Source organism: Anolis carolinensis, chromosome 2 (genome assembly GCF_035594765.1).
Source record: "Anolis carolinensis isolate JA03-04 chromosome 2, rAnoCar3.1.pri, whole genome shotgun sequence".
Lineage (NCBI taxonomy): Eukaryota > Metazoa > Chordata > Lepidosauria > Squamata > Dactyloidae > Anolis > Anolis carolinensis.
The window spans coordinates 148,136,064-148,158,961 of record NC_085842.1 but is presented as its reverse complement, the minus strand read 5'-3'; the positions used below and the strand labels follow the sequence as shown (position 1 = coordinate 148,158,961).

Sequence of the window (22,898 nt, the reverse complement as noted above, 5' to 3'; positions counted from 1 at the left end):
TGTAACGGCCATGGGCCAGTGCTATGGGATTGTGGCAGTTGTAGTTTGACAAGGTTTGTAGTTTTTGCTCCCCAAGGTTGAGCCACGGCAGTTCACGTGTCAAACCGCAGTGTAGATGCAGCCGTGCTTGGTGTTCCGATTGGCGCAGAAATAGCGCCTTGCGTTGGTTCAGGAGACTCACTAGTTCTAGGCTGTACAACACTGTAGAATGATTGCAGTTTCACACTACGTGAACTGCCCTGGCCCAACGCTATGGAATCCTGGGAGTTGTAGTTTGACGAGGCAGCAGCACTCACCGGATCTTTGGAAAACAGCAGCTCCCAGGATTCCATAGCACCGAACCCTCATAGTTCCAGTGTCAAACTGCATTCATTCAGAGAAAGCGAAAGCTCTCATTTGGGTGCATACAGCGCCTTCCAAGGTTTGAACTGTATAGTGCCAGCCGTAGTCGAATTACTCTTTTCTCCAAATCCACTGTTCCTGTTTTACACGCCCCCTCCCCCCCCCAATGTCTCAACCCCCTCTCCCACTTTCCCTGGTTTCTCACGCCGCCTGCCTCTCTTCCCCTTTTCCTCAAGAAAAATTCAGCAGAAGGCAAAGTGCATGCAGACCCCATCTACACTGACCATTTAATGCAGTTTCCAACCGGTATTGAAGAAAGTGATTTCCCTGTGCTCCACTGCATCGTGGAACCAGGCCTGGGCGGTGATTACATAAACCAGAGTCTGAGCTGTATCAGATTGTTCCAGACTGACTATATAAAGCAGTTTGAACTGCACTGAGTTGCATTATGTGGTTCTACGCTGACTAATGTTTTTTTTTTTTTTTAAAGAAGACTATAATGGAGTTTGAACTGCATTGGGCTACATTATATGGTCCTACATTGACACTATAATGCAGTATGAACTGCATTGAGTTGCATTATGTGGTTCTACACTGACTATATAATGTATTTTTTTAAAAAGAAGACTCTGTAATGGAGTTTGAACTGCATTGCACTACATTATATGGTCCTACATTGACACTATAATACAGTATGAACTGCATTGAGTTGCATTATATGGTTGTACACTGACTATATAAAGCAGTTTAAATTGCATTTTATTGCATTATTTGGTTCTACACTGAGAGTATAATGCAGTGTGAACAGCCTTAGTAGTTGCTTGGCCGCCACAGACGCTAGGTTCCAACTGCATGAAATGGTTCGTGTGTAGACGCAGTCCAGTTGGGCTCAGTAGGTGGCCATGAAACCGAAAGGCGGGCACGCGTGAACCTTCCCACGCAGGAGCCCAAAGTCCATCCCCTCGGGGTCTTTTATGGCGTGGGTTTGAGGAGGAAGGAGGAATCTCGCGCGAGGAGCCTTGGGGCCCATCAAGCAGGACCCTGGTCGCCCCTCGCGGGGGTCTTTGAACCCACCCGCCCCCTGATGAGCTACGTGAGGCGATGGTGGGCTAATTCCCCTCCCTTCCCCGCCCCTCGCCGATATTAAAATACGTTTCCGAGGGTGAGGGTGGGGGGCTCGGAGGGAGGAGGGGCAGCGCTCCTTCTGGGGAAGGGCCTCTGGGTGGCTTCTCCTCCTCCTCCCGAAGGGCCAGCTCGGCCCCCAAAGCGGCCCAGCCCTCCTTCCGGCACCCCCAATAAAACCCGGCTCACCCCATTCATCTCCCTTCTTATCACCAAATCGTTTATTGCCCCCACCAGAAGGGAATGTCTATGCAAACCTAGGCGGGGGAAGAAGGAGGGTGGGGAGGGAGGGTTGTTTATTTTGCGGAAGCGAGGAGGTCGATTAAATAAACAAGCGGAAAAAATAAAGAAAGCCATCCAGACTGAACAAACGCCATCGATTTTTGTGGTCGGGGGGAGCGGAGGGGGGTTTGAGAGCGAGGGGGGAGAGAAGAGGGGAGGCTGGAGGAGGAGGGAGAGGAAGGGAAGGAAAAGGAAGGAGGGGGGGGAGGAAGGACGGGGAAAGGGGGGAAGGAAGAGCAGGGAGGGGAGGAAGAGGAAAGGGGAAGGAGGGGAGAGGGAGGGGGAGAGAAGGCGGAGGGAGGGAAGGGGAGAAATAAGAGGGAGGGGAAGGAGGAAGAAGGAAAGGGGAGGGGGAGGGGAAGAGGAAGAGGGAGGAGGAGGGGGAGAAGACGAGGAGGAAGAGAGGGAGGGAAGAAAAGGAAGCAAGATGGAGGGGGAGGGGGAAGGCCAGAGGGGAGGGCTTCCCAGCTCGCCCCCTCCCTCCCTCCCTGTCTCCAGGGCCAGGCAAAGGCCCCCTCCTTTTCCCCTTTCCCTTCCCCCCTCCTCGGGAGTCCGCCTCCCCGCCCCCTCCCGCCGCTGTCTCCTTCGCCCCGCCCCCGCCCGTGATTGACACGCCGATCACGTCGCAGGGAGGCGGGGGAGCCGTGCTGCTGGTGGCGGGGCTGGGGAAGGGCCAGGCCCAGCGCCGGCAGCCAGAGGAGAAGGGGAGGCGGCAGCAATCGCGAGCGCAGCGTGGGCCTCCCCCTCTCTCTCTCTGCTCTCTGGAGCCAGGCAGGCAGGCAAGGCTCGCTCGCTCGCTCGGGCAGCAACAAGTGCGGAGGCAGGCGAGCCGCGGACTGACGTCAGCGAGAGGAGTATTATGGTCTGGGCTGGGCTGGCTCCTGCCGCCGAAGCCGCCGCCGAAGCCGCCGCCGTTGCTTCCCTGCTGCCCGCGGCCGAGTAAACATGGAGCTCTCCGCCGTGGGCGAGCGGGTCTTCGCGGCCGAGGCCTTGCTCAAGAGGCGCATCCGCAAAGTAGGTGCCTTCGCCTCGCGACCCCCTTGCAGCCGGGGCTTTGTGCGCTCTGCAAAGCAGGCCGCAGCCAGGCAGGCAGGGAGGCGAGCTTTTCTTTGCCTCTCCCTCCCTCTGCCTCCCTCCCCCCCTCTCTCTCTCTCCTTCTTGCTTGCTTGGCTCCTTCCTTTCTGCAGCCGCAGCAGCCCGGCCTCCCCTCCCTGCCGCTCCCCCCTTTTTCTGCAGCGCTGCCACCGTCGCCTGCCTCGCCTTGCAATGCATGCACCTCCGAGCTGCAGGGATGTTTTCGCTGCGCGCATTGCATGCATGCAGATTTGGTCGCCTTTCTGCAACACGCCCCCTTTTTCTTGGATTTTCTCTTTTTTTTTTTTTGCGCCGTGCATATTTGTGGCCGCTCTGGTATATACAGATTATGATATACAGATATTTTTGACGCATGCTTCTAGGTGGAAGTTTGGTTTCTGGGGAGCCTTTCGCCAGCAAACACAGAGTTTTTTTCCTCGTTACTTTGGGTCGTTTTCCTCCTCGCCCCCCGCCCCCGTTTTCCTCCTGAAATGTGTGCTCATTTGACTCCTATTTTCGACCTCTGCAGGGCCGGATGGAATATCTTGTGAAATGGAAAGGCTGGTCTCAGAAGTAAGTCAATCTGTCAGTGCAATAGAAATACCGAACAGGGGTGGGATCCGTTTTGCATTAAACAGGGAGAGGAGTGTAGTCTTTCGATTACCTTGCAGTTTTGGAAAAACAGAGAGGGTTGTGTGGCTGTGAGTTTTTAGGGCTGTATGGCCATGTTCCAGAAGCATTCTCTCCTGACGTTTCGCCTGCAAACGAAAGGAGAGAAGGCTTCTGGAAGATGACCATACAGTCTGGAAAGCTCACAGCAACCCAGTGATTCCAGCCGTGAAAGTCTTCTCATTTGCATGCTTTTCTGCTTTGCCTTCCTTTGCTAGATACAGCACTTGGGAGCCAGAAGAAAACATCCTAGATGCTCGCTTGCTGGCGGCTTTTGAGGAAAGGTACTCTGTTTGGTAGGAGTGGGAGCACCTCCCTTGCTTTAACATACAGCCCTAGCTTAGTATTTTTTGGAGCAATGCTGAACCAATACCCCCTGGTTATTTTAATATGGGTTGTATGTTTTTAAACCCCATTTAGGGAAAGAGAAATGGAACTGTATGGTCCGAAGAAAAGAGGTCCCAAACCCAAAACCTTCCTGTTAAAGGTAAGGGAAGAGGAAAGCAATAGCTGTGTTTTCTGTGTTGCTGGTATAATATTCTATGCAGCAAAGACCAGATCCTTTTTGGTATTTTTGTTAAGTATTATAAAGATGAATTCTTGTGTCTGGGTCTCTGAGGCTGGATCTACACTGCCAAATAATAGTGTTGGAAATGCATTATGTGGTCAGTGTAGACCAGGTATGGGCAAACTTGGGCCCTCCTGGTATTTTGGACTTCAATTCCCACAAGCAGTTGAGGGGGGAAAGGAAAGGACCCGAGGATGTTAGGAATTGTGGGAGTTGAAGTCCAAAACACCTAGAGGGCCTAAGTTTGCCCATACCTGGTGTACACCCATTTAATATCTTTCAATGAAGTTGAAAGTGCATTATATGAGTCTATGCTGTATTATATGACAGTGTAGATCCAGCCTGGATGTGTGTGTGTATGATGACTACATTTTACAATTGCCTTGACTTGCAGTGATTCCCAACAATCCAGTAGTTCCTTCCTGTTTTGCAGGCCCAGGCCAAAGCCAAAGCCAAAACCTATGAATTCCGCAGTGACTCTTCCCGGGGGATCAGGATGCCTTACTCTGGTGGCCGCTCTCCCCAAGACCTGGCCTCCACCTCCAGGGCTCGAGAAGGGCTGAGGCAAATCCCACTGCTCCACCAGAGCAGCTCCGCCAGTGCCCCCACTAGTCCCACCACCCGAGTGGAGACCATCCAAGAGAACCGGGTGGGATCAGAAGAAGACAGATCTGACAGCGCCTTCAAAAAGCGGGGCCCAAAGCCCAGGAAAGAGTTCTACAAAGACCTCCCTGAAACTGTTGATCCCACTTCCAAAAGGAAGTCATTGGAACCAGGAGACAAGGTGGTGGTGGATTACCTGAAAGCCAGAAAGTTGGAAGAGGCAGCTCACCCTTCTGCAGCCAAGTTCTCGGGACACAGTGTGATCCAGTTGGCCCGGAGGCGGGAGCCCGAATTGCCCAGTGCTGGATCCAGCACCAGGGCAGAAGCTGGCATGAAACTGGGTGCCCCTGAGAGTTATCCTCCCAGGCTGACCAAGCACAGGGCAGATTTCCTGGATCCAAAAGGGCAGAGTGGTTTAGACTTGGGTGCCCCTAAGATTTTGCACAGCTCTGCCAATCAAAGCAGCTTATATGGAGATGGCATAGGGACGCAGGCTGGCAGGCCTTCCCTCATTGCCCGCATCCCGGTCTCCAGGATTCTTGGTGATCCAGAAGAAGAGGCTTGGAGCCCATCTCTTAACAACTTGGAGAAGGTGGTAGTGACTGATGTGACCTCAAATTTCTTGACAGTTACCATTAAGGAGAGTAGCACAGACCAAGGGTTCTTTAAGGAAAAGCGATGAATTAATTCCCTTAGGGAGGGAGCAGGAGGCGGCATGGAATGGGTTTGGGTAGAAGTCCTCTGGCTTTGGATATTTTTTTTCTTGGACATGATTACAAAATCTGTCCTTAATTCATTATTTTATTCCCTTCCCTTCCCTGCCACCAGTTTCAGTTTCCGTTGAAAGATTATCTCTAGAGTTATATTTTCTATTAGGTGTAAATATGTTATTTAAAGAGAAATACATATATATATATATCTATATGCATATATATATTTCAGCTCTAAGTTTTTGTTTTTATTTAAAGCTCTTGGAGGTGGACAGTAAGCAGAGAACTGATATTTCTCTTGCCATGGTTGCAAGAGCAGGGACCTTATTAAGTAATTATAGCATCTTTGTTACAGTTTTGTTTCAGTTGCTCCCTCTCTCCCCCAAGCTGATGTTGAGGGCAAGTAGGGGTTCTTATATTCATCTGGGGCCAAAAAGGGGGCTCCAATTTTTGATTGTTATATTATAATGTGTTGCTTTGTACAATCAAGTGTGCTGTATACACAACTGTTCTAGCTGGACAGCTGAAGGAAGCACTTGACTTTCCAGTATTGTCTTGCCTTTGTTTTGATCCAGTTAAAAAAATGTTGGTTTAAAAAAGTGTACATTAAAACCAGTTGGGAGATGTTTTAGCAATGAAGTATTAACTTGAACAGCCTTTTCTTACACGGGAAAGGGGGATGTGTCTGTTTTAAGATTCTGAGAAAGTGTAGCTGCTGTCATGCACTTTAATATGATTGTCAAAGGGAGAAGGAAGGTGGGGGAGGAGGGAACTGAGAAGATAGTTTAGTTCACATAGTCTGGGCTTTAGGGGGTTTTTTTGTTCTTCCCTGCTCACTCCAAAAAGAAAATCTGTTTACATTCCTCACATGCCAGAAAAGTTGGGGAGGAAAGCATGTCATAGCTCATACTGTAGGTGCTCCTAATCTTATACTGAGTGGATTCCCTCCCCAGGAACCATTGCAGTTCCTACCCTAGTCATTGGGTGACTGTTTTGAAGGTGATGTAGAAAAGCTGTCTCTTCTGGATCAGTGTAAATCTGAGAAGAGAGATAGATGCAGGGAAGACTGTTCCCTTTTTAAAGCCAGTTAAAACAGTTGAGCAAGACCAGTTTCACAGCAGGGTGCTGTTCTGTATATCATTATTTTTCTTGCATTTACTTTCTCTCCCTCTTTCCACTAAATTTATATGTTTTCAATTAAAAATGGAGTAGTTTTCACCCACCAATTTGTATGAAGCATATAAACCCACTAACCTGGTCCCTTGAAGAAAGCAATACATGAAATCTAGTTGACTTTATGTGATTCAGCTTTTCTTTCTACTTCATGGTAATGCAGGTTTGCCCCCACCCCCTGTCAGTTTTTTTTTTTTGCATTAGAAGGGAATGTGTTGAAAAGTATGAATGGCCTGGGGAAGTTTTCATTTACTTTCAGCAGATGCTGTGGTATCTCAATAGATATTGATTTAAGCCTTTTGTCTTGTACAAAAAGCCCAAATCTGGCATAACACTCCTCAAGCCCCCCTCCCACACACAACAATTTTCTACTGAATAGTCCCCTTGTTAAAATTTTCTAAGTGGTGACTAAACAAGGGACAACAAGACATGTGTCACAGCTACAAGTGGGTGTGGGAAGAAGTGTCAGTACCTTTCCCTTCCCCTTCTGAGGTGGAAACATTTGCTTCTTTAACTGACCTAGCTTCTTCCTTTTGGGACATTCTCTTCAACCAAATAACAAATTGCCTTTCTGTTTGGTTTGTACTGAGGACATGTCAGGTTGTTCCCTCTCCCTTCTCCTTCTCCCTCTTTAAGCAAACAAAAACCACACCAGTTATTTAAATTCCTTTCAGTTCATGTTATAAATCACAGAAATGTTGAGTTCTCCCTCATGAAGTGGGGTGGTGAGTCAAGAAAGGCTTGTCAGCTGGCATCTGTTGGCAGCAGGAGGGTCAGGATGGCTAGTGGCCAGGAGGGCTTCCTCTTTAGTCCAACTAGAGTTCACATCCCACCCAACCTCCTCAGGTGTCACAGTGGCATGTACCAACTCTGCTGTGCGTTTCTGGGCACACATCCATGGGTATATAAAAGCTAGACAGACATAAACATGTGGATGTGTATATGTGTGTGTACATAGTTACATATATTGAATGTATGTGAGTGTGAGCTATTTAATTCTCTTGAAGATCTGTACAAAGGAAAAGAAAAGAAAACTTATAATCTCTCATTGATCTGACCTAACAGTCTCAGAAGCTTAAGTAGGTGTCTTCTGCCAATGTTGAATGTTTAATACAGTACCTGCTTTCTATGTGAATTGAAATATATATAATACTTTGTAAATAGAGACTTGGCTTTGGGTTTGGTTTTTTGTGTTGCTGGGTGAGTGTGAAGATTTCTCCCATCTTCAAAACAGGAGGACAACCATTCCTTAGCAGGATACCTCTCAAAGTCTTCTGCTGGAGAGGCTTGTGGCAGAGAGCAGAAGTCCAGCTCCTTTTATGAGGAGCTGTTTTCCTGGGTTCCCTTTCTTGTATGAGATTGTTGGGTTTCATCTCTGGGCTGCACAAGTTTCTTGTCTCATCAGGTTTCCAGTCCTCAATGAGTAGCTAGTTTAGAGACAGGGCTAAGCTGTTTATTCCCAGTATTCTGCTGCATTTTAGTGAAATTGCTCCAACTGAGGGTTATTTTGAGCTTAACAGCTCAGATTCCCCAACAGAGATGCTAAATTCAGGGGGGGAAAGGGCAGGAATGTGAGAGCTAGCATGGTGAAAAGTCTCCTTTGGGAGTAGATTGGTGGAAAATATGTCTCTTGACTCCAGACAGATAAGACTCTGCAGCCGGCCAACAACCTGTTTCTACCTCATCAGAGACCAGGCTGGAAACCAAGGGGAAACAGGAGTCTTCCAAGACTGTGTGCCTGAATCATTTCTTTTTTTGCTGTACTTACTGCTCCCAGTGATCTAGTTTTATGTGGCCACCTTCACTCCAGAACTGCCTTCCACTTTGTAAGGGTTGGAGATGAAAAGAGGCCTCAAATGCAAGTGTAAGCCTAGGGTTTGCCCCACCTCTGTTGGCCAAGATGGGCAACTTCATCTGATGCACATTAATATCTATGAGCCAATCTGAGAATTCTGATTTCCAGGTTGCTAATAGTTCTACCCTCAACCAGGGAGGGAAATGGGGGTGGCAAGGGGGGTGTCTCATTCATGCCATTTCCTGATGTCGCTGGAAACAAATCTTGATGAGCTCAATTGGACTGACTTCTGGCTGCAGGACTGTGCAGAACATTTCCCCCTGGTGCTGTGATGAGTTTTGCCATCTGTGGGTCATGGGGTGCATCTACATTGTAGAATGACTGCACTTTGGCACCACTTGGCATGCCATGGCTCACTGCTCTGGAATCTTGGGGTCCATAGCTTGGTGAGACGCCAGCAGTATTTGCCAGGGCAGGCAAAAAGGCCCATGAAATTATTCTCCCTTGATTCCATAGCATTGCGCCATGGCAGTTCAAGTGGTGTGAGATCCTACTGTGTAGATGCACCCCTGGTCAGCAATCCTTCCCTGGGGTTATTCGTGGAACCATGTTAAAGAGGCAGGGCAGGGAGGACCATAGAATCATAGAGTTGGAAGAGACCTCCTGGGCCATCAAATCCAACCCCTGCCAAGAAGCAGGAAATCGCATCAAAGCACCCCGACAGATGACCACCCAGCCTCTGCTTAAAAGCCTCCAAAGAAGGAGCCTCCACCACACTCCGGGGCAGAGAGTTCCACTGCTGAACAGCTCTCACAGTGAGGAAGTTCTTCCTAATGTTCAGGTGGAATCTCCTTTCCTGTAATTTGAAGTTGTTGTTCCGAGTCCTAGTCTCCATGTTTGGGGAGCAGGCCGAAATAGGCCTTAAACTAGATCCCATTGGGCTCTGCCTGCTCGACTGCGTTTTCGTTTCGTAACAGAAAGGTCACTACAATAGAAGGACAGTTGTGAAAAGCACAGCAGAAGAAACTGGATTTTGGTTCCCAGGATCGGAGTACAGAAACCCCGCAAAGTTTATCTCCAGCCTTGATCCTGGGATGAGCTCGGGCTCCTCCTTGCAACCCGAGGAGATCACAAGTTGGGCGGATCCAAGGGCACCAGCGGGGCTTTCCCGGCTTCCTTCTCTGCGGTTTTTCCTTCGGCGGAGGAGCCAAACACCCAGGCGGGGGAGGGCCTGGCTCCGCAAAAGCGGGGCGGGAGGGGACGGGGTGGTGCTCACATGATTGACTCCCAGGGGAGTAGAAGTGTCCTTCCCGCCACTTGACAACTGGATTGAGAAGATACACCCAATGAGTGCGATGGGACTGACTTCTGGGCGTCGGGCGGAGCAGAAGATGGACCGGTGGCGCAGCGCGCCCGAGACGAGGGGTGTAGCTATATTGGGGAATGCAGGTAGTCTGACAGTGCTTGGCTCCAAGCTATAGATCAGGCCTGGGCAAACTTCGGCCCTCCTACAATCCCTAACAGCCGGTAAACTGGATGGGATTTCTGGGTGTTGAAGTCCAAAACACCTAGACGGCCGAGGTTTGCCCAGGGCTGCTATAGACGCCTGGAGTTGTAGCTTGGTGAGGTAGCCGCGCTCGTGGGTAGAGAAGGCGAAAGACCTCGTCAGACTACGACTCTCAGGATTCCATAACATTGAAGCATGGCGGCTCAAGTGGTGTTCAAATGCATTAATTCTGTATGCTGTCAAGAACTGTGGGAGCTGAAGTCCAAAACACCCGGAGGGATGGAGTTTGCCCATGCCTGGTGTAGATGCACCCCATGTTTGGGGAGCATCCGCTGTGAACGGATCAGAGTTTGTGCGTGTATACATTCATACATGCATACAAAATCCCATCATGAGTGACTAAAGGCCGGGCCAAGCACAAAACCACACCAGAAAGGCCAAGACCACCTCCCTCCACTACGGTGGCCTCCCATACCTGTTCTTCTCCTCCATGTTCTCAACGATCCGGGGTGACCGGCCAGGCTAAGGGTTTTAATCTGGGGATTGGGCGGGGCGTCTACACTGTGGAAACACTGCAGTTTGACACCAGGTTAACTGCCCTGACTCCATGTTGCGTTGGAGTTGTACAAGGTCTTTCGCCTTCTCTGCCAAAGAACACTGGTGCCCCAGCAAATTGCGGCTGCATCTGCACTGGAGAATGAACGCAGCTGGACACCATTCAGTGTTATGGGATCCTGTGGGTTGTGGTTTGAGGAGGCAGCAGGGAGGGAGTGCTCTTTGGCAGAGAAGGCTAAAGACCTTATAAAACAACATCCTGCATTTGTCCATAGGGACCATATAGCACTGCTTCATTCCCTCCTATTGGACATAATCTATTGGAAATAACTGCATCCAGTCTCTGGGCAGATATCCCTTTGGAAAAAAATGGCAGTCATTGAACAGTTATTAAACAGGAAAATACATTCGTTTGGCAAATGTGAATCTCCATAAGCATGTGGAGACCACCTTTTGAAAAGCATGACCTTGTTAGAAGTCAACTCTTTGAACAAGAGATATTCATAAGCATTCATGTAATGGCACACAGGTAACTCAGCTGTTAAACTGAAGAACCATGTCTTTGAACTGCCAAGGACAAAGATAGGCCAATGCAAAAATATATTTGGTTAGCAGAGGGTGGTTGTTTATTTGAAGTTGAAATTGCAGTTGCAGTTGCCCAAAAGATATACTCTCCCTTGAAACATCTTAGTTTAAAATATGCAATCAGAGATAAAATAACATATCTTGTTTATTCACAAACATTTTGTATTAATTTACCATACAGGCACATTTCTTATTAAAGTGCAGTTATAGATAGGATGTAGTTCTTTCTATGTGTTGAATACACAAGGTATCATTCTTAATCAATAGTCCATAGTCTTTAGGTATAATTGTATTCACTGAAGTCCATAAATCACACTTCTCTACTGAAGTCTTAACAGCAAGGTGCATCCACCTCCACTAAGGTGGCAAAACAGACTGAATACAAAATGGAATCCTGAGTCTGAACATGCTCAGTACAATCACCTGTCTATAACCCCTCCTACACCAAAGAGGTACAGTCAAACTGGCAATTCAACATACACATAGAATACAGGTTAGCAAATATATACATTTGCAAAGAAATTGTGAAAAGCTTGGGATGTTGCTATTTCCAACACTTCCTTTAGGAAAAGATAAGGATCACCCCCACCACCATCTCCCTGAGGTCAGGAAAGGAAGGCAAACTAGGATACCTTTCAATTTTTTTTCCTCGTGTCAGGAACAACCTGAGTTGCTTCTGGTGTGAGAGAATTGGCAGTCTGCAAGGACGTTACCCAGGGGACACCCGGATGTTTTGATGTTTTACCATCCTTGTGGGAGGCTTCTCTCATGTCCCCTCATGGAGATGGAGCTGATAGAGGGAGCTCATCCGGGTGGGATTCGAACCTGGCAACCTTCAGGTCAGCAACCCAGCCTTCAGGTCACAAGGCTTTAACCCACTACGCCACGGGGACTCCTTTTAAAGTAATTAAACCACACTCTGCAAGCAAATGCATCTTGCTCTAGGATAAAGTAGACTGAGCTACACGTAGCTTACTAGGTGTCACTGTAGCGAACGAATGGATGGAATAATTTCGGCCCCAGACCCGAATGTATAGTAACCCTCGCATGATCAAATGGAAGGGACGAGGCTTCGTTCCTAGACCCAAAAGGGAGATTGTCTGGCCTTAAGGAGCTGCCACTCTCTGTCAATCACGTGATGATTTTGAAAAATCAGAAACAAAACCAAATATCGGATAGGAAGCTCAATTCCAGAGGCAGCGGGTGTCAACGGCGCAACGGAGCAATCCCTTGCTCTCCAGGATTTTTCTAGAACATTCTCCATTTGAGCACTCGGTAACACGAGGCCATTTGGGGGGGGGGGGGGAACCTCGCTTTCTCCTCAACATCCAAACCGAGAGAGGCAGCGAGGAAGGAAAGACTGGTTGCGTCTGCGAGGAAAGGCGTGTGTTGGCCGGGCGCTTCTCCCATCTCCAGACGTTTAATTACTGTTGTCGCGGCGGCGTGTTTTCCTTCGGTTGTGTGTCATCATCAAGCAGGCAGTTGGGAAGCCCAGAAGAAACACGGGCTGGGCCGCCTGATCTTGGAGGAAAACACCCCGACGCCTTACGCCCGGCAAACGTCGCAGCTCGCCTGATTTCTGTCGGATTCTCCTTGCAAAGGGAAAAAGGGAGGGGGAAGGGGAAGGGGGAGGCTATGCTATGGAATCCTGGGAGTTATAGCTTCACAAGGTCTTAAGCCGGGTTGCTGTGAGTTTTTCGGGATGTATTGCCATGTTCCAGAAGCATTCTCTCCTGATGTTTCGCCCACATCTATGGCAGGCATCCTCAGAGGTTGTGAGGTCTTTTGGAAACTAGTCCAGTGGGGTTTATATATCTGTGGAAAGTCCGGGCGGGAGAAAGAACTCTTGTCTGTTTGAGGCAAGTGTGAATGTTGCAATTGGCCACCTTGATTAGCATTGAATGGCTTTTCAGCTTCAAAGCCCGGGTGTTTCCTGCCTGAGGGAATTCTTTGTTGAGAGGAGATTAGCTGGACCTGATTGTTTCTTGTCTGGAATTCCCCTGTTTTTTAGTGTTATTTATTTACTGTCCTGATTTTAGAGTTTTTTAAAATCCTGGTAGCCAGATGTTGTTAATTTTCATGGTTTCCTCCTTTCTGTTGAAATTGTCCACATGCTTGTGGGTTTCAATGGCTTCTCTGTGTAGTGTGACATGGTGGTTGTCAGAGTGGTCCAGCATTTCTGTGTTCTCAAATAATATGCTGTGTCCAGGTTGGTTCCTCAGGTGCTCTGCTATGTCTGACTTCTCTGGTTGGATTAGTCTGCAGTGCCTTTCATGTTCCTTGATTCGTGTTTGGGCAATGCTCCGTTTGGTCTTAAGCCTTCTCTGCCCAGGAGTGCTGGTGCCTCACCGAACTACAACTTCCAGGGTTCCATAGTACTGAACCTTGGCGATGAAAGCTGTGTTCAGCTGCCTTCATTGGACAGTGCAGATGCACCCGAGGACTGGGAAGATCCCGCAGCCCCCCAGAGCTAGCTCAAGTTCCCATCAGCCTCAAAGCATGGGGTGAAGGATGCTGAGAAGTGTGATCCACCAACTAGTGGAGAGGCGCCCTACAGGACCCAGGTTCTCAAACAACCATCTTTGGCACAAAAGTTTTAAAACTTAATCAAAATCCTAATGTGCCAACGCTTTTCTTGTTGAAGGCTGGCAATGGCTTGTGTTTCCTCTATCTGGCCATCTCTCCCCTCCCCGTCCCCGACCTAAAACGTCGATGTTCTTCCTTTCCTATTTTATGCAGTGGGCAGCTTACCCTCCGAGCCCCGGAACAGGACTCTTGTCGCTGGGTGAGAAAAGGCACCCAGAAGAGTCAGCTTTCCCTCGCTTCCTTCCCACGTTTCCAAACTTTCCCACCACCTCCCAACACCTCCCAAGATTCTCCCAGGCAGTAAGCATCCAGACCTTAAAGCTAAAAGATTATTCAGTGCTAATCAAGGTGGCCAATTGAAACAGTCACACTTGCCTCAAGCAGACAAGATTTCTTTCTCCCATCCTGGATCTTCCACAGATATATAAACCATATTTGACTAGTTTCCAACATATTTTATTACCTCTGAGGATGCCTGCCATAGATGCAGGCGAAACGTCAGGAAAAAATGCTTCTGGAACATGACCATACAGCCCGGAAAACTCACAGCAACCCTCCTAAGGGCTGCCCAAGAATATTTCGGAGCTCGTTCAGATTTGACCTTCTCTCTGGACGCTGGACTCAAAATAAATGCATCACCAACCTCAAACTTACATTACTTCAGAGGAAGGAACTGGCCAAACCCCCTCTTCCGATCCCTTGCCTAAGGCGCATCTACACTGCACAGTGAACTGGGCTGTTCGGCAGTGGAACTCTCTCCCCCGGACTGTGGTGGAGGCTTCTTTGGAGGCTTTTAAGCAGAAGCTGGATGGCCATCTGTCGGGGTGCTTTGAATGCGATTTCCTGCTTCTTGGCAGGGAGTTGGACTGGATGGCCCATGAGGTCTCTTCCAACTCTACTATTCTATGATTCTATGAACGCAGTTTGACCTTACCTAAACTGCCACGGTTCAATGCAGAGCAATCCTGGGAGATGCCATTTGGTGTGGCAGAGAAGTTCAAGACCTTGTGAAACTACAGCTATGGCGATTCCATAGCATTGAGTCATGGGAGTTAAAGTGGTGTCAAAGTGCCGTAAATCTTCAATGTAGACGTGGACCCCCTCCGCCAGGGCATTCCTCTTCAAAGGCAGCGATGGCATCAAGGTCCAGGAGGCGAGAGAAGGCATTGTGTGCCGCCTCCTAGGAGCAAATCTTCGCCGGGGGGGGCATTTCCCTTTAACCGCACTACTGGGGAGAGAGCGGGTTGAGCCTGAAGTGACCCTCCCTCCAGCCCCACCAGAGGGAGCCACCCGGGTTGGGCAACGACAGCCCCTGAGGATTGGTTTCACAAGGGGCACATCTGCATTGTAGAATGAATGCAGTTTGGCCCCACTTGAAAAGCCGTGGCTCATTGCTTCGGGACCGTAGGAGCTTCAGTTTCACGCGGTCCTCAGCCTTCTCTACCAAGTAGAGCCGGTGCCTCATCAAACTGCAGTTCCCATGAATCCGTAGCACTGACCACGACAGTTAACGTGAGGCCAAACTGCATTATATCGACAGCGTCGATCAGGTATGGGCACACTTCGGTCCTCCGGGTGTTTTGGACTTCAGCTCCCACAATCCTAACAGCCTCAGGCCCTTTTCTTTTCTCCTTTCAGCCGCTTAAGCAAAAAGGAAGGGGGTCGAGGCTGTCTGGAATGGTGGGAGTTGAAGTCCAAAATACATGGAGGGCCGAAGTTAGCCCATACTGGTGTAGATGCACCCAGGGAGGTGCTCGTCTGAAGTTGGAAGTTGAAAGGGCTGGCGCGCTTCTAGATTTCTTTCACCATAAGAGCTGTAACCCTGGTGGCGAAGTGCGTTAAAGCACTGAGCTGGAGACCGAAAGGTCCCAGGTTCAATCCCCGGGAGCGGCCGCTATTAGCTCCAGCTCCTGCCAACCTAGCAGTTCGAAAACATGCCAATGTGAGTAGATCAATAGGTACTGCTCCGGCAGGAAGGTAACAGCGCTCCATGCAGTCATGCCGGCCACATGACCTTGGAGGTGTCTACAGACAACGCCGGCTCTTCGGCTTAGAAATGGAGATGAGCACCAACCCCCAGAGTCAGACATGACTGGACTTAATGTCAGGGGAAAACATTTACCTTAAGAGCTGCAGCATGGCATTCCTGCTCGAAAGGGCTTTTATTTATTTATTTATTTATTTATTTACAGCATTTATATTCCGCCCTTCTCACCCCGAAGGGGACTCAGGGCGGATCACATTACACATATAGGCAAACATTCAATGCCTTTTAACATAGAACAAAGACAAGACAAACATGGCTCCGAGCGGGCCTCGAACTCATGACATCCTGGTCAGAGTGATTCATTGCAGTGATTCCTTGCAGTTGCTCTCCAGCCTGCGCCACAGCCCGAGCCCAGGAGGGCCAGGGTCCCAAACCCATGCTTTCAACGCAGGGAAGCGTTAGCCTTTATGGCTTAGATCACTTCTAAGGCACAGGGTTGTCCTGCATTTGAGCTGCCCGGGGATAGAACCGTCAAGTATGAAGTCGCGTTTCAAACACCGTTTGGGAAGAAAATGTCGAGTCGAGGGCTCAAGAATCCCGGTCGCTCCTTCCCGCCCCATGCCTTGGAGGAACTGCAGATCCCTGTCCGTTCCCTCTAGACCCGTCCGCGTTTCCAGGCGGGGGCTCTTGGGAATGCGCCTCCGAGTCTGAGGCAGGCTGCGAAGAGGCGCCCTCTAGCGGTCGAGGGAGATGCGCAGGGAAAGACCCCCCCCCTCCAAAGTGGGACCCCTCCGGCCCCATCCAGGCTGGATCCGGCTACTGAAGCAACAGGGATTTTTTCCTGTGGTTCTTGTTGCTTCCCCTCTCATCCATTTCCAGTAGATTTCGAAGCCGCAAGGCTCCTTAATTCCCCCCACAAGTTGTACAACGGGGAGCCTCCCAATATGCTTCAAGCGGAGGAATGAAATAAAACAAAACGCTATGCTTGTTCGTGGCTCCCTCTCCACCCCAGATCTCACACAGACGAGAGCCTAGACTTTCAGGGTCGATCGATGGACTCAGAGCCGTCTATAAAGGTCACAGACCCCCATCTGAGCCCAGGAGAGGCGAAGCGGCGAGGCTTAGGGTTGTTCGCCATAGTTACCAGCTTGTGAAGGCTCAAAGGCATTTCCTTCCGGAAGTGGCCTCTAGGGGCGCCTGGACACTGGGCCGCCTCCACTGTTACCCAGGGCAGTTACCCTGTTTCCCCTAAAATAAGACATCCCCAGAAATAAGACCTAGTAGAGGTTTTGCTGAATTGCTAAATATAAGGCCTCCCCCAAAAGTAAGACCTAGCAAAGTTTTTGTTTGGAAGCATGCCCGCCGAATAGAACACCAGAGCATGCAGGATCGGTAAATGTACGTACCATAAAGTGTTGTACATGGAAATATTGGTAGTAACAAGAAATTATTTATAAGATTCACAGTTTGTCTGATTATGCTGGTTTATGATGACAACTACTGTACAGTATATAATAAATGTTCATTTTTTTTGTTCAACAATAAATGTGAATTCTTCTTCATGGAAGAATAAGACATCCCCTGAAAATAAGACCTAGAGCATCTCTGGGAGCAAAAATTAATATAAGACACTGTCTTATTTTCGGGGAAACACGGTACTAAAACCTTGGCGGCCCTAGCAGCAGTACTAGCCCCATGTCTCTGAATTAGGGCACGAGTCTGAGAAACTGCTTTACAAATGCTAGCAGTAAAGCCAGAGAAGGCAAGCTGCTTGTTTGTAAGAATCACTGAAGCAGCAGCCTTCTAAATTCTCAAGTATTGTATGGAAGTTATGCTAGGCTAGAGCATCCCATTTGCATCAGAGTCTAAAGGTTCAGCTTGGGTCAATAGAAGTTGTTTTTAGCACCTGTTTTATCATGCCAGACTGCTTTATTTTCAGGTGTCTTTAACAATACGGTTTGTTGTTATTCCCCCCCAGCCATGTGCCAAACCCTGGTTTATGAAATGGAAAGTGGGAAGGAGGAATAACCAGCGAAAAAGGGGAATGGAGATGGTTTTCCTCCTTCATCTCTCCCCTCCCCATAAAATGGACTATCCTTCTCTGTCTAGCGCCCCCTTTTGGCCTCCACCGGGTACTAAATTACAGGTTTTAAACCACTTCATTGGATGTGTTGCAATAGCAGATTCCCATGTTAGTTTAGTGTTTACACCTTATTAAATATTAAGCTAAAAGTAAAGGTTTCCCCTGACGTTAAGTCCAGTCATGTCTGACTCTGGGGGTTGGTGCTCATCTCCATTTCTAAGCCGAAGAGCCGGCGTTGTCCGTAGACACCTCCAAGGTCATGTGGCCGGCATGACTGAATGGAGCACCGTTACTTTCCCGCCGGAGCGGTACCTATTGATCTACTCACATTGGCATGTTTTCCAACTGCTAGGCTGACAGGAGCTGGAGCTAACAGCGGCCACTCACGCTGCTCCCGGGGTTTGAATCTGGGACCTTTCGGTCTCCAGCTCAGTGCTTTAACACAATTAAAGAACAAAAAAATTAAAATATTTTACTTAAGTGATATTCATCTTTACTGTTCGAATGCAGCATAAATTCTATGTAAAACCATACTATGTATTTTTTACATTAATATTGAAATCTGAAATATATACAGAAAAGCTTTACTTTGCTAAGTCTTTATTTAGCATGGATAATTGCCTCCTGGGGCAAACCAATGGGCAACTTGGAAGTCCCTGAACAGACTCAGAAGTGGAGTGGGCAGATCAAAAGACAACCTGGCAAAATGGCACTACCTAGAAGAATCATCCACCTTGTGCGACTGTGGAGCAGAACAGACAACTCCGCATCTCTATGCTTGTCTGCAATGTCCTGCCTCATGTACAGAGGAAGTCTGAGGCTACAGATAATGAGGTCGTTGTTGCACGTTTTTGGTCAAAAGATAATTAGCCACTTGTAGTCCTTTTTTATCCTAATTTATGCAATGCTTTTGATATGAAATAAAAATGCATGAATACTTTTAGAATGAAAATACTATCAATTTTCAACTTCTGAAGAAGGTGGACAACTGCAAGCCTCCAGATTGTTTTGGACGATTATTTCCTCTCATCCATAATTGGTTATGCAGGCTATCGTTGATGGGAGCCACAGGCCAAAAGCACCACAGTTGTCTGCCCCTCTCCTGAACACTTTAGGCAAACATTAGTTCAAGCAGAGCAGAAAATTTGCTCAAGAATAAGGATTAAATAGATGACATATTTTTCTAGTTATAGTTTATGAGTAGTATTACATCTGATCTTCAATGCCTTGCATTGCTCCATAGAGCTGTGATAGACCCTAGTAGCAAAATAAAAATCTACCCCTGGAAACATAACTTTTCCTTATTCCAAATCTTCTGTAATTAATTACTGTTTTTCCCATGGCTGTATATTATCCATATTTCTTTTTTGATGCAGTATATAAAATGGGTGCATCATAGTACTGCATTGGAACAGGTAACAGGGTAAATTATGGACATTTTAGTGAATCTAGAAACCGTAATCTAGAGGGGAAAATGACAGCAAAAGCACAAAAGCTGATGCAAAGCCAAAATAATTAGTTATTATCCATGTCACACTGAGGAATTTCAATAGCATAGTAGACCAATCTAAACCTCCTGACTACCTCTGGGCCCTGTTGATTGTCCATGATTCCTAGATTGCACATAATCACATTGAGGGCTATGGTCACATTACTGTGCCTTTTCTCACTTTGAGTGTTTATCATGACCATAGAGTTGTGATTTGCTGCACAGAACCCATATACATTCCCCATTAAATAACAAAAAGATGATTTTTGTCACAAAGGCAGGGTGACTGCATTCAATGCTTGTTGTTTTTGTTTGTTATTGATGACAAGCAGGCCAAGAGGTGCCTTTGACTTCTCCGAACATGCAAGACAACTCTTAGCTCTCTTGCCAGTAATGACACACTCATCTTTGATTAGATCACTGAAAAATATTTCTTGGATATGTTTCCAGCCATGAATGCTCATCTGACACTCTCACTTGTGGAGCTGGGATTGTTTGATTCTTCAGACAGGCTTCAACTGTAGCTCCTAGCTCACCATGGACTGCGGTCTGCGGTCAACAACATGAGATAAAAACACAACTTTATGCAAAATTAGTTAGTTAAATATTTAAACTCCACACATGTATTTGGAGAATGCTTCCCTCATTTATTTATTACATCACTTCTACCCCGCCCTTCTCACCCATCAGGGGACTCCCCCCTCTCTCAAACACACACACACACAGAGTAATAGAATCATAGAGTTGGAAGAGACCTCATGGGCCATCCAGCCCAGCCCCCTGCCAAGAAGCAGGAAGGTCGCATTCAAAGTACCCCTGACAGATGGCCATCCAGCCTGTTTAAAAGCCTCCAAAGAAGGAGCCTCCATCACACTCCGGGGCAGAAAGTTCCACTGCTTAATGGCTCTCAAAGTTAAGAAGTTCTTCCTAATGTATAGGTGGAATCTCCTTTCTTGTAGTTTGAAGCCACTGTTCTGTGTCCTAGTCTCCAGGGCAGCAGAAAAGAAGGTTGCTCCCTCCACCCTATGACTTCTCCTAACATATTTATACATGGCTATCATGTCTCCTCTCAGCCTTCTCTTCTGCAGGTTAAACATGTTCAGTTCTTTAAGCCATTCCTCATAGGGCTTGTTCTCCAGACACTTGATCCTATTAGTCAAAGCTCCCAGTGGTGTAGTGGGTTAAAAGCCTTGTGACTTGAAGGTTGGGTTGCTGATCTTCCAGACTGCCAGGTTCGAATCCAACCAGGAGAGAGCGCAGATGAGCTCCTTCTATCAGCTCCAGCTCCATGCGGGGACATGAGAGAAGACTCCAACAAGGATGGTAAAAACATCAAAACATTCGGGCGTCCCCTGGGCAACCTCCTCGCAGACGGCCAATTCTCTCACACCAGAAGCAACTTGCAATTTATTTATTTATTTATTTCCAATATTTCTATCCCACCCTTCTCACCCGAAGGGACTCAGGGCAGCGTACAATTGGCAACAATTCGTTGCCGACACATCATTAAAAACAGCAACATACAAAAATGTATTACAACAAATTAAATACAGTATAAAACATAAAACATAAAACATATGCTTAAAATCCGTTCAAATTTCTCAAGTCGCTCCTGACACGAAAAAAATAATAATAATTTTAGTCACCCTCCTCTGGACACATTCCAGGTTGCCAAAATCTCCCTTAAATTGCAATGCCCAGAATTGGACATAGTATTCCATGTGTGGTCTGACCAAGGCAGAATAGAGGGGTAGCATGACTTCCCTGGATCTAGACACTATACTCCTATTGATGCAGGCCAAAATCCCGTTTGTTTTTTTTAGCAGCTGCATCACATTGTTAACTCATGTTTAACTTCTTGTCCACGAGGACTCCAAGATCTTTTTCACACGTACTGCTGCTGAGCCAGGCATCCCCCATTCTGTATCTTTGCATTCCATTTTTCCTGCCTAAGTGGACTATCTTGCATTTGTCCCTGTTGAACTTCATTTTGTTAGTTTCGGCTCATCTTGCTAATCTGTTAAGATCATTTTGAATGTTGCTCCTGTCTTCTGGAGTGTTAGCTATCCCTCCCAGTTTGGTGTCGTCTGCAAACTTGATGAACATGCCTTCTAACCCTTTGTCTAAGTCGTTCATAAAGACGTTGAACAGAACCGGGCCCAGGACGGAGCCCTGCAACATTCTACTTGTCACTTCTTTCCAGGATGAAGAAGACACATTGGTGAGCACCCTTTGTGTTTGTTCACTTAACCAATTACAGATCCACCTAACTGTAGTTTTGTCTAGCCCACATTTGACTAATTTGTTTGCCAGAAGGTCATGGGGGACCTTGTCAAAGGCCTTACTGAAATCCAGATATGCTACATCCACGGTGTTCCCTGCATCCACCCAGCTTGTAACTCTATCCAAAAAAGAGATCAGATTAGTCTGGCATGACTTGTTTTTGATAAATCCATCTTGACTATTAGCAATGACAATAGTTTCTAAGTGTTTGCAGACCATTTCCTTAATGATCATTCCCAGAACTTTGCTTGGTATCAATATGAGGCTGAACTGACAGTAATTGGGTCATCCTTTTTTCCCTTCTTGAAGATAGGGACCACATTTGCCCTCCTTCAATCTGCTGGGACTTCTCCAGTTCTCCATGAACTCTCAAAGAAGATTGCCAGTGGTTCCGAAATGTCTTCCGCTAGTTCCTTCAATACTCTTGGAGGTACTGTAGTTGATCTGGCCCTGAAGACTTGAATTTGTTTAGAATGGCCCGGTATTCCTGGATAACTTGTTTCCCTATTTGGGGTTGGAGTTCCCCTAATCTTTCATTCACTCCATGTTGCTGAGGATGGCTTTCTTTTTGTGAGAAGACCGAGGCAAAGAAGGCATTAAGGAGTTCTGCCTTTTCCCTATCCCGTCAGCATTACCCCATCTTCTCTTCGCAAAGGCCCTATTGCCTCCTTGTTCTCCCTTTTCCTACTGACATAAACAAAGAAACTCTTTTTATTGTTATTAATGTCCCTGGTAAGCCTGAGCTCATTTTCCGCTTTAGCCTTACAAACCTTTTCCCTACAGGTGTTGGTTATTCGTTTGAATTCTTCTTTGATGATTCCACCCATTTTCCACTTCTTATGCATGTCTCTTTTGAGTCTTAGCCCAGTTAGAAGTTCTTTGAACATCCATTCTGGCTTCTTTGCACTTGTCTTATTTTTTCTCTTTGTTGGCACTGTTTGCAATTGCGCCTTGAGTATTTCACTCTTGAAAAACTCCCATCCATCTTGTCTTTTAGTATCGGTGTTCATGGAATGCCGCTCAGTATTTATTTCTCCTAAAGTCCAGAATGCGGGTTTGACTTGTCTTAGTTTTGACTTTCCTTTGTAACGCATACTGCAGAACCACATGTTCATTTGCCCCTAAGGATCTGACCACTTCAACTGCATTGATCAGGTCCTCTGTGTTTGTTAGGATGAGATAAATAGTAGCAGATCTCCTTGTTACCTCTTCTACCTTCTGGACCATAAATTTGTCTTTAAGGCAAGTGAGGAATTTGTTAGACTTTTTACTTTTGGTTGTTTGTTTGCCAGCAAATATCAGGATAGTTGAAATTGCCCATGACTACTATATCTCTTCTCTGTGCCTGTTTGGTCAACTGTTGACAGAAGGCTTTGTCAAGTTCTTCATCCTGGCTCAGTGGTCTGTAGCAGTATATTTAGGCAGGTGATATAGAAAGCACCTCAGTCTTCATTGATTGCTCCCACCCAAAGAAGATTGAAGAAT

General features: G+C 47.3%; 1 protein-coding gene across 3 annotated transcripts; it reads left to right on the top strand.

Moving 5' to 3' along the window:
• Window positions 1-2,341: 2,341 nt before the first annotated feature.
• cbx8 (chromobox 8) lies at window positions 2,342-7,708 on the top strand. Of its 3 annotated transcripts, none has more exons than XM_008104169.3 (5): window positions 2,342-2,760; window positions 3,350-3,393; window positions 3,708-3,785; window positions 3,910-3,976; window positions 4,491-7,708. In XM_008104169.3, exons 1-5 carry the CDS (start codon window positions 2,692-2,694, stop codon window positions 5,340-5,342), a joined length of 1,110 nt encoding a protein of 369 aa, XP_008102376.2. In that variant the 5' UTR covers window positions 2,342-2,691; the 3' UTR covers window positions 5,343-7,708. The 3 variants fall into 3 exon arrangements, with proteins under 3 accessions (XP_008102376.2, XP_003217098.2, XP_008102378.1); XM_003217050.4 differs by having other exon boundaries at window positions 2,344-2,760; window positions 3,708-3,773; XM_008104171.2 differs by lacking the exons at window positions 3,350-3,393; window positions 3,708-3,785 and having other exon boundaries at window positions 2,346-2,760.
• The last annotated feature ends 15,190 nt before the right edge of the window (window positions 7,709-22,898 follow it).